At 38.7% G+C, this 11940-nt stretch overlaps 1 protein-coding gene across 1 annotated transcript in view; it reads left to right on the top strand.

Annotated features, from left to right (window-relative positions):
• The first annotated feature begins 316 nt into the window (after positions 1-316).
• The window catches only part of LOC109429555 (uncharacterized), a 76019-nt gene continuing 64395 nt past the window's right edge, over positions 317-11940 (top strand). Inside the window, exon 1 of the mRNA XM_019705532.3 lies at positions 317-813. Coding sequence (XP_019561077.3) covers positions 747-813 — 67 coding nt within the window. The 5' untranslated portion in view covers positions 317-746. The remainder of the gene's footprint in view (positions 814-11940) is intronic.

Raw genomic sequence — 11940 nt, 5'->3', positions numbered from 1 at the left:
CCTCTACTCTTTTGTTTAGGAATATTAATTGATTGAGCAGTAGACTTATTTTTTTTCGATTCTATTGATTTAGCTAAAACAGCTTGTTCATAGCTTATCATTTGAGTTTGGATTGCTATCTTATTAACTGAAAAAACCTATCCGTTGAATAACGACCGAGTGCCACTGTAGTTATCTCTCCGAACCTGCCTGCCTACATGTATCTAAAACAGTGGCTGACTCACACCGTTTGGCGGAGCACCACATCAGCAGCAGCCTCAGTGACGACGACAGCGAGCGACTCGACCGGCAGATACGCGGCCAATATATATAGAGGGGAGCATCGATCGGGCCCGGTTTAGTAGAGAGAACGAGATTCGTGAGAGTGGAGCATTTTTCGAGGAAGACAAACTGGTTGTGTGACGAAAGGAAGGAAGGACGGAAACGAACAACGAGTGGACGACAATCAAAACACATTTCTCCAGCTGCTTGGTTGAAAGATTAAAAATCCTTGCGCAATCGAAGGATTCCGGGAATCTGGGAGTGAAACTTTCAAACGGGAAGTGAAAGCCAACCTGTCACAAGTGGAAGAATCAATAAACCCCAAGCCGAACGGAAGTAAAACAAGGTGACAAGTTCGGGGAGTGTGTGAACCTTCGCTTCGGAGATAAAACATTTCGGTGAGGAGAGTGTGTTGTAGGGAATCAACCATCGATTCGGTGGAACTTTCCAGCTTGAGTTGAGTTGTTCCAGAAAGTGTCAAAAAGATGAAAACTTTTGCGACGTGCTTCCTGCTGATTGGGGCTTTGCTGGCCGTGGCTCGCGCATATCCAGGTAGGTGCTAAGTGGAAAATAATGGGTTCTCCGCGGAGCTGCTGTTGATGAGGTGGGTGGTGCGCGTGGGGGTGATTATTTTATTGTGTTCGCCGCGGCATCAATCCGTGCGCTGGCAAAACAATAACATCTGTTGATTCGGGTGCCGCAATGTAATTGAATCGACGTCGTATGCCTAGTCTTTGCTGGATGCGCTGATCCAATGGATTAAGCACAGACAAACAGACGTAACAATACGAACATTTTTCGATTCAAATCATAGTCCCGGAAACCTGTTCGCCCAATACTAAAAGGACTGAGTTTGGCCGACCATGAACTAGATGGCGGTAATGGGCAAACGTCAAACTCAAACAAAAACGATGCGAGCGCCACGGGTGGGCAGTTGGCCAACTATCAAAACTTTAAATAGACCGTTAATTCAGTGTACGATGGGAAATGTTAGAGTGTTACGTCTGTTTGTCTGTGGATTAAGTGTACGTTTCGACATCCGACGAGCTATGCGGCAGCTGCGAAGCGTGAGTGGGTACGCTCGAGATTGTTCGCTGTCGGTTCACCGGTTGACCTGATGATTGAGTTTCGGCGCAGTTAAGAGAAAAAAGTGCAACCGCGCTGAAATTGAATTAGTCGTTGCATAGACAAATAATAGCGCGCGCAGCAGTTGGAAGACCCGCTAGCTGAATGCAGTGTGCATCCTTGTTGGAGGATTTTGAAATTCCTGGGCACATCGATTATTTGTTCAAATGGCGGTTGCATTGCTTAAAACAAATTAAAGCGATTTTGAATTTGATCTTGGGTTGCTGCGAATCGAATTTGTGTTTCGTTATTTGTAGACAGTAGATTACAATGTTTCATCTCGCTTTAAAATGAAATAGAATACAGGATATGGATTTTTGTGAACTTGAACACATTAAATTTGATCTAACATTCAAATTAGTCAACTTGAGATTACCTCATTTCGGTAATTTCTCAATCGATCTTAACCGAACTAGTTAAAAATCATCTAGAAAAATCGCTGCAAGGGTTTTTTTCCAGAAATTCTGTCATGGTTCCTTTTTGGAACTTCTTTAGGGACCTCTTTAGGTGCTTTCCAGGATATTTCACAGGATTCCTTCCGTATTTTTCACGCCATTTTTTTTTTCATATTCTTTATCGATTTTTTCCGGAGATTCTTTCGGATTTGTACTGGCATTTTTCCAAGATTAGAAGAATTCTTTCCGGTATTCTTCCTCGAGAATCTTTCAGTATTTCTGAATTCTTCCGATTTCTCCTGGAGTTTTTTCACGAGGATTCTACTGAATTTCTTCCAGAGATTCATTTCTAGCATGGCTCTCAAAGTTCCTCGAGGAATTCTTGATTTCTTCCTATGTTTTACCCAAACAAATTCTCGTGGGATTTCGTCCAAGATTTATCCCGAGGACTCCATAAAAGATTCCTCCACAATATATCGCACGTGCTGTTACAGAGTTACTCCATGATTCCTTCCGGGTATTTCTCAGGGTTATTTTTTAAAGAAGATATATCCCCCGTTTTCTTCCAGAGTTGCTGCAGATTGCCAATAGAGCTCCTGTTAAGAATCCTATGCAGCTTTTCACGAGTTTCTGCTGGAGTTCCTCCCGGGATTTCTTCCGAAGTTTCACCAGTAATTACCAGTCTTCAAGAAATTTCCGTGAGCATTTTTCGGGAGTTTTTCCCTGGATTTCTACAGGAATTCCAACCAAAATATTTTTAAAGGTAATCGCGGTTTTTTTTTAGTTTCACCACAGATGTCTTTTGGGACTTTCCTCAGAGGATTCCTTCAGGTGGGCCTAGTATATCTGTCAGAGTTCTATTATTTTTATTACATTTTTGCTAGAGATTCTCTCAAAATCGAAAATGGTTCCAGCAATATTATAGATGCTTTGTTTTTGGGATTACATACTTTGAATGTTGCTCCCGGAGTTCTTGTATGGATTTTCCCAGGAGTTTTTTCTTCGAAACGTTTCTTTGTTAGAATTTTCCGGAGAAATATCGGGGAAAAATCCAGGTGAAATCTTGTGAGAAACTCCGCAAAGATCTATTGGAGAAATCTCGAGAGGAATTTTGGAAAAAAAAACCTGAGAAAAAGTTTTGCGGGTAATCCCGGGAGGAAATATTAAGGAAATTCAAGGAGAACTTTGAAAACGTCTAAGAGAAATTCTGGGAAGGATTACGGGCAAGTTCCCACGAGGAAATCAAAGAGAAATAACGGAAAACTCTCTGTAGAAAATCCTTGGAAGAACTTATGCAAAAACCACGCATAAATAACGAGACAAACTATTGAACAGCTATTCCGTAAAACCACTAGGAGAAAATCCTGGAGAAACTATGTATGAGTTTTATTTCTTTGTTTATTTATTTATCGTTTTCAACACTGGGTTGTACAGACTATGACCTAAGGGGCTGTCCATAAACCACGTGGTAATGAAGGGGGGGGGGGGGTTTCGGCCAATGACCATTTTGTATGGACAAGTAAAAATTTTTGTATGGACTAATGACCACGCGGGGGGGGGGGGGGGGGGGTTGAAAAGTCCCAAAAAAATGACCACGTGGTTTATGGACAGCCCCTAACTTATATATCTTACTAGCTGTCCCGGCAATTTTAATTATTTTCCTAAACAAATCTCTGAAAGAATTTTTTGTTTTGGAAATAGTTTCCTAAAAACTGTTGGTATGCTTACATAACTTCCTATTTTCCATAGGGTTTTCATCGAAATCTCTGCATTTACAAACCACCTACACATAAAATAGACATCCAAGTTCAGTTTCAGTGAAATTCCTGAATGTTTTTTTATTTCTCGATGCTTAGAGTGTTTGGATGTTATTTCTTTTATAAGAAAGCATTTTCTTGCAATTGCTCAAAAAAACGTGGAAAATCTAGAAATATGTACAATTGCTTTATTTTCGAAGGTCTTGACTAAAACAAATAGGAAGAATTTAGGCATTTGGTGGAATTACTTCGGTGGAATCTTGTGCATTTTCCTTAACATTTTTGCTTAATTTGTGTGGATATTTCTCGTATAATTTTAGAAAAGTTTATGAATTTAAAAAAAAAATTGAGATTGTTTTTGAATTATAAACTTCCAAGATTCTCCGTTGGGAAAACCTTGTAGACCAAAAGAATTTTATTTTGTCTCATGACTGCTTCTGTAGGAGATTCTTTTGGGACTCCAGTTGAAGTTCTTTTTGGATTTATTGTGTTTCTGAATCGTCTTAAACAATCTTCAGTATTCCCAACTAGGTATTCCCCTATAGTTCCTTCCTCTCTTCTGGAGGTTTTTTTTGGGTATCCTTCTGATGTTACTTCAAGGAATCATCCAGGGCTTCTTTCTAGAAATACTCTAGGAATTTCTTGTAGGAATCCTCAAGTACATATTTTTTTTATTCTTTCAAGAGTTTCTTCGGAAGCTTCTTACGCAAATATTCCAGTAGTTTTTGTTGGAAATCCTCCAGTTTATCTTTCTGGGATTTTTGAGGAATTCTTTCTGAAAATCAGCCAGGAGTATATTCTTTCAATAGTCCAGGAGCTTCTGACGAAACTGAAATCTTGAAGGAATCCTAAAATAAACTCCTGTAGGAACCCCAAGGGCCCATATAGCCGAGGCGGTAAACGCACGGGTATTCAGCATGACCATGCTGAAGGTGACGGGTTCTATTCCCGGTCGGTCCAGGATCTTTTCGTAAAGGAAATTTCCTTGACTTCCTTGGGCATTAAGTATCTCCGTGCCTGCCACACGATATACGCATGCAAAATGATCATTGGCAGAGGAAGCTCTCAGTTAATAACTGTGGAAGTGCTCATAGAACACTAAGCTGAGATGCAGGCTTTGTCCCAATGAGGACGTTACGCCAAGAAGAGAGAGAGGAACCCGAAGGCAACATCTGAAGGAATTTCTGAAGCAATTCCCTGGAGAAATCCATCCACAGAAAGCATTCGTGGAGAAATCTCCAGCAGATAGCGTTCTTGGATGAGTCCCCGGAAAAAAACTCTTGAAGGAATCAATCTTGATATTAGTTCCGAATATATTCAAAATTATCAATAGTGCAGAAGTTATGCCAATTCTTAAACTTCCATTTTGATCAGCTGCTCACATTTCTTGCCTCAGTTTTGCTGAGAAGATTGCATTCTCCCCCCCCCCTCCTTGTAATTTAGAAATATATTTCAATTAATTTCTGTATGTTATTTCTTCATTTTATTTATAAAATTTAATTTTATATTCATTAATTCTACCAAGAATTATATCTAAGAATATGAATTTCTAAGAATTTCTCTTGAAAAGGAGTTTTGTAAAAAGTTGCATTTGAATTCACGCTTAAAATTCAAAGGCTGGTTGAGATACTTTCTTAGCAATATTTCCAGAAAGTTCTACAAAAATTGGTTTTAATAAACCTGCTGGAAAAAACTTTGCCAATGACTTTGAAATTTATTCATTTAAATTTTTTGAATTTTTTAAAAGGATTTTTTTCAGAATTTTATTGGAATTGTTTCGTGAGGTATGTCGATGATCACTGCACTTCTTTTCCAAAATATTTTTTTCTTAAAGCTGTCCAAAAACATCCTCTATGGAATTGTGTCAGACATTCGTTTAGGAATTCAATTGAGAATTACTTTACAAATCATTGAAAGTCAAGAATAGTCTTTGTTGAATTCCTACTTGAAGCCTACTAAAGATACTCCTCTTACTTTGTCAAAATCATCATTCAAGAATTTATTTGATAGTTTATAAGAATTTCCCTAAGGGATTTTTTCATCAGAACTTTCTCTACAAGTTCAGTTTTAAAATGAACCTGCTAATGTTTTGAGAATCCCGTTTCCCCTGAGATTCTTTTTCTTAAGATGTTTCTCTTGAACCTGTTCAGTAAAAACTTTTTCTAATTTTATCTGGAATTCAGGAATTCAATTACAAATCTTCAGGAATCTTCCCAAATTATTTGAAGAGTGCTGAAATTCCACCTGCAAATCATTCAGAGATTTCTTGAAAAAATCCTGAAGATCCATGAGAAATACACAAAGTACGCGATGCGAGGATGGCTTTCGGTCTCTCTTTAAAACTCATTTTTGACCGTGATACTGAGGATCACTGTTCCTGAAGATATTTTACCAGAACCCTGATGGACGTCTCAAGCGAGTTCATTTGAATAATGCAAGCAATTCTTGCGGGAGAATTGTAAGTCATTTTGTTCGAAAAAATTGTGTCAAATTTTATTGCACTGCACAATGGTCCACGAAACAGATTTGCGAGGAAATATGCATACAGCGCCTTCAAATGATTTTATAGATTAATATGATCTTCTTCAAACATAAGGCCCTCTTTTCAATATACATGAAAATTAGGGTGGTCCATATTTTCAAAGAAATTGGTAATCAAGCTTTTTTGTTTGCAAGAATAACTGTATACATTCTTCGGGAAAGTTGTAGATCTATCAATTTTGAGCAAGTTTTCTGAAGACACTTTTTATGTAGCTTTAAAAATTACCGATCTAGTTCTAGAGGTATTTTCCTGAATAAGCTTAGGGTGGTTAAAGAAAAACCGGTTTTCTGGCGTTATCTTTTTCAGTTTAGATTTTTCATCAAAGTCACTCAAGAAATACTTGTAGAGCATTTGAAGACGGGTCGTTTCGTGTGCCAAGATGGTCGTTATCTCTTTTGGTTCAAAAAAAGGTATTATGACGGATTGGGGCAAACATAGAAAATATCTTTTACCCGCATCCAAAAGAAGAAATGTTGTTATAAAACATATCCAAAAATTGGAGGGGTGTTATTTTTGTAACTCAAGTGAAAAATACTTGAAATGTGCCTATTTTTCCAAGAAAATCATCAATATCTTTTGAACGGAATGGCGTAGCAACATTCTCAGCGCACGAAAATGTGCGGTTTTTAAAGCTCTAAAAATGGTTCTTAGACAACTTTGATGAGAAATATGAAACAAAAAAGATAAAGCGTTTAAACTGTTTTGACCACATTTGGATCATTTTCCCATAGTTTTCATAGGGTGGCGGTGACGCTAGAACAAATCGTTTTATCTTTTTTGTTTCGAATTTCTCGTCAAAGTCGCCAAAGAACCACTTTTAGAGCTTCCAAAAACACGCATTTTCGTGCGCTGAGAATGTTGCTACGTTGATGATTTTCTAGGAAAAATAGGCACTTTTCAAGTATTTTTTCACTTGAGTTACAAAAATAACACCCCTCTAATTTTTTGATATGTTTTATAACAATATTTCTTCTTTTGAATGCGGGCAAAAGATATTTTTAATGTTTGCCCCAATCCGTCATAACACCTTTTTAAAAAACTATGATTTTTTTTAAGAAAAACGCCTGTAACTTTTGAACCAAAAGAGATAACGACCATCTCAGCGCACGAAATGACGCGTCTACAAGTGTTTCTTGGGCGACTTTGATGAAAAATCGAAACTGAAAAAGTTAACGCCAAAAAACCGGTTTTTCTTGAACCACCCTAAGCTAATTCAGATAAATATCTCTAGATCGGTAAATTTTAAAGCTACATAAAAAGTGTCTTCAGCAAACTTGCTCAAAATTGGTAGATCTACAACTTTCCCGAAGAATGTATATAGTTATTCTTGCAAATAAAAAAAGTTTGGTTACCAATTTCTTTAAAAATATGGACCACCCCAATTTTCATGCACTTTGGAAAGAGGGAGTCGAGTCAAGTACAAGACACTGAAGACGATCTTACAGTTGAGGTCGACAGATACGTATCAAAGGATGCAAATTCTTAGTAGAATTCAAAGGAACCGTACTTAACCCGATTTTCTTTTTATTTACAGATATTCCCCTAACAAGCCCAGGTTAATCATCAAGAGGGCCTTGTTATTAGGGACAACCTTGTAGAAGACCATATTTGCCTAAAAACTCATTTGAAGGCGTTGAATGCATCTTTCCCCGTAAATCTGGTTCGTGGATCACTGTGCACTGTTCATACCGAATCGAACTGCACAGTTGAGAAGTGTGACGATAAGTGCAACCAGCATGTCTGACAGCATTTTAACGTTGAGAAATGTTACAGATTGACACGTGATGTGCGATTCGCCTGCTTCTTCCTCGATTTTGTTTTCATTCTCATCAATCTCACAACTCTCCAACTCAACTTTCACTCTTTTTTCCCACCAAAATTGTTACCGGGCGGCCAGTTATGCAGGCTTGTGCGTTTATATGCGGGGAAAACGTTTGTGAAATGTGGAATTTCTGAAATACATAACGGCAACCGTGCCCGAGCACAAAAATAGTGTGATAGACGAAATGCATCAAAAACCCATCTCTGAAAGCAACCAGCAACATACATTATGAAAATACAGAATCCACAACTATGTACTAGAAAGAAAAAAAAAACAAAATCAGACATGTTTTGCAAATATTTTAAATGGAGACTAGAATGCTGTTTGGAGACCGAAACTCAGATTTGCCGGAGCAATAGGGCACGTTCGGTGAAGTACTAGATTTGCAGTAATGAACTGAATTTTTGTATGGTGAGAAGGTAAAATCTCCGTTCCTGAAATAAAATGGTGCTAGAAGCGTGGGTATTATGATTTCTTCGCCTAATTTGTTCACAGTTATCCAAAGTTTTGCTCAAACAGCATTCCTAGCCCATTTTTTTTTGAGGAACAAGTATTGTGTTCATCTCGTGCCGCTCTTATAATAGCATGGAATGAAACATTAGGCTAATTTGAACTTTGTAGAATTTTGGATAAGTGATCACACCCCAGACAACCAGGAATCGCACAAGGATGAACGCAGTACATCGTATAATGTACTTTTTTTAGTTACTATCGCATATATGTAGGGCGGAGGAATGTTTTTTGTATATAAGGCCTTTTTTTCTCAACTAATTGTGATGTATCTGGTAATATACGACGAATACAAATCAACTTTTATAAAGTCTGATTATATTGAATTGAACGATATTGTGATTCTACACTCTTAAAAAAACATGTAAATTTAAGTTCACGAGGATGCACATAAAAGGAGCGACCCGATTGACACAAATTTACGTCTTCTATCACAAATAAAGTCGAACTAGCAATCGCTAGAGCCGAAGCGAGAGATAAAACAAATGTAAGTAAAATAATAAACTAGATTCGAACTCTGGTCCGCTGATTGAGAGGCATATACTATACCTCTCGGCTGAATCATCGAGTTGTAAACCAAATGATATATTTAAAACTGTTTCTACCTATCTGGTGAAATAGGTTTGTTGACATCTTGTGCAATCAATTTGAACTTAAATGATGGATGTAAAATTGAGTCAAATTTGCCATTCAGTCATGAAATGTTTACATACCTTGATGATTTTTTTTAATGTCTTTATTATCGAGACTTTCAGCCCAAGGCTGGTTCATCTCCATCCTTGATGATTTACGTCACGTATAAATTCCTAATTTTTTAAGAGTGTACATAAACTTAACGTGCGAGCAAATTCGCAGTGTCAAATTAATTTGAGTACTGCGACGACTATACGACTTCATTTGGTACGTTCCCTATTATTCCAATTGGTGCCGCATTGGTGTACAAATGAAGTAGCATAAATGTAAAAATAAACGCGTCACTCCAGATAGTCTGCCAAACACGTACAGTATAGGTAAATCAAGTACATTTCAGCAAATACTGAGGGGGAGTCAGAATGTTATCAGGTTTGATATTAGGTGTAGTGTTAGTCTGATAGTCTTTTATGTTAGGTGTAAAGTGTGTATCGATAATCCTAAAGTCAACAGTTCGACACTGAGGTGACATGAATTGTTTTTTTTTTTCGTATTTTATTGAGTCGTATAAGATGCTATATTACGGCACAATAGTGCACATCGTACATCGCATAAGATATCGCTTCAAATCATATAGCGTTATTATTGATCCACTCCACTATCGCCTCCACTTTTGTACTGCTTCTTGTGCGATATATACCGCATTAAAGTACGGATAACACGATCATCAACTTTATTATAGGTGCAAATTGGTTGTCTGAGACCCCTCCCTACTAAATGTTTTGGATATGTATTTTCAACAATTGGCATATAGTGTTTTTTATGGTTTTTAAACATAAACGAAAATCTATAGCCTTATCGTTAGTGTATTTCCAACCTGAACGGAATCTATATAAGCGATTCCGCTTACCTCTCAACCCGACACTAATAAGTTCCGTTCAGAACGATCTTAACTATAGTGCAACTGCATAATAATGCAAATGTGTCATCTGAAACCGTGAAACTGGTATGTGAATGGATTTATTTTTTTTTTTGTGAAAGATATCTATTTCCAGTGTTCAAGCAGGATGAATAACTAACCGGTCGAACCATTCTGCTGGCTGGGAATGAAAACAGATATCGAATTAATCTTCGACTAGTTGATCCACGTTACTGACTTAACTGCAGGACAATCCCAATTATGCACAACAACACCTTTCTAAGAACTCACCGCCACAAAAGAATCGTAAAAACTTGACCGCAAAGTCCGCTGCGAGTATTGTCAAGCCCCTATAAGGAAGCGCTTTAACACCAAATAGTTGCATATATTATAACTGAAACCCCTCACTAGAACAGAGAAGAAAAAAACTGCATGATTTCAGTCTTTGTCGCCCGGTGTGTCTAGAACAGAAGAAAAACACAGCCGATACGACGACGTCGATCTCGACTGGGAAATGATCGCTCATGGATGACTTCCATATTCATAAATAACCGGTGGGAAGTCATTCATTTCGCTTGCCGACATGCATTCTTTTATGACGCGTTCTATTGCGTTCTGCGGCCCGGGGGGTTCTCTGTTTCTATGCTTCTACGAATGAACCTACGTCTAACTAAAGTAGAAAATGCATGTGCATTGATTAACGTCGTGCCGCATAGATACATTGTTCTCTCCTGCCACAGTCAGTGGTGTCGATTCCCAACAATTGGATCGACAAAATTACACCCATCATTCCGAGTGGAGTGGATCACGATCAAATGATCGGATAATTGGGTACCTCCTACCTGCTTGGGAATGCACTTGGCACACTAAAGAGGATAATTGGTCTTTAGGCCACCCATCATCATCCACTCTGGCATGGCGGGTCGGGAATTTTCCTCGTAATTGGAAAAATGAATTGGCTGCCTAACTAACGTCATTGATTGGGGATGAGGAAGCAACTCGTGCCATTGAAAGCGGTCAACCATATGATAATTTTCAATTTTCTTCCATGTTTCCCCGATCGGCAATTTACCGCCAACGATCACAACAATTACTGCTATCATCTTCGACTCCATTGGCGTAGTTAGGGGGGTAAGGTGGTACGAATGGTCCACGTTCTTGAATCCTAGCTCCACCAATGTCCTTCCCACAATTACGAATTCATTTGTTATATATGGGCACTTGTTCAAGCAAAGTTCCCTTCGGTTCGGCATCTCAATGCGTACACCACGTTCTACATTCACACACACGGAGAGTACTTAACTGTGGCCACTAGAAGCACGCCTTGGATGTTCGTTGATCGACGATTTTCGCGTTGCAGGAGAATGAAGAACCAAACAAGGTGAAAACAATTGATCGCCACATGCGGCCACAACAGGTGCGCGCCTTTCCACCTCAAGATCACTTATTTGGGTGGCTTATTAATAAATTATTGTTCCTTCCACAACGCCAATTCACGTGAGTGGCAATCGCCGAGCGGACCATCATTAGGGGTGATACACAAATTATGTCACGCAAAAATCGACCTTTTTCAACCCCCCCTCCCACCCTATGTCTCACTTTTTGTATGGGACCTCAAAATTGTTTGTATGGGTTGTCACGTTTAGCAAAACTCCCCCTCCCCCCTAATAGCGTGACGTAATTTGTGTACAAGCCCTTATGGAAAGCAACAAATTGGAGGGAAGTAAACGATCGCAGAGGAAACCCCTGCCGATGCCATGCCGGAATGAGATGAGGGGCGATGCGCTTTGTTTTGGGGTGTTTGCGCATCCGATCAATTAGCGACGTCGCCGATTCGGGGAACCTCAATCTCAGCCCGAACCGGTAGTAATTTGTCCTTAATTGGATAATTTAGTGCGCTGGCTCTGATCACTTCCTTGTGGCGTGTTGATGGGTTGCTCTTTAAAAATTAATTTCAGTTCGATGGAATTTCATATCCG

The sequence above is a fragment of the Aedes albopictus genome, chromosome 2 (assembly GCF_035046485.1).
Source record: "Aedes albopictus strain Foshan chromosome 2, AalbF5, whole genome shotgun sequence".
NCBI classification, from domain to species: Eukaryota; Metazoa; Arthropoda; class Insecta; order Diptera; family Culicidae; genus Aedes; species Aedes albopictus.
This window is presented reverse-complemented; position numbering and strand designations above follow the sequence as displayed.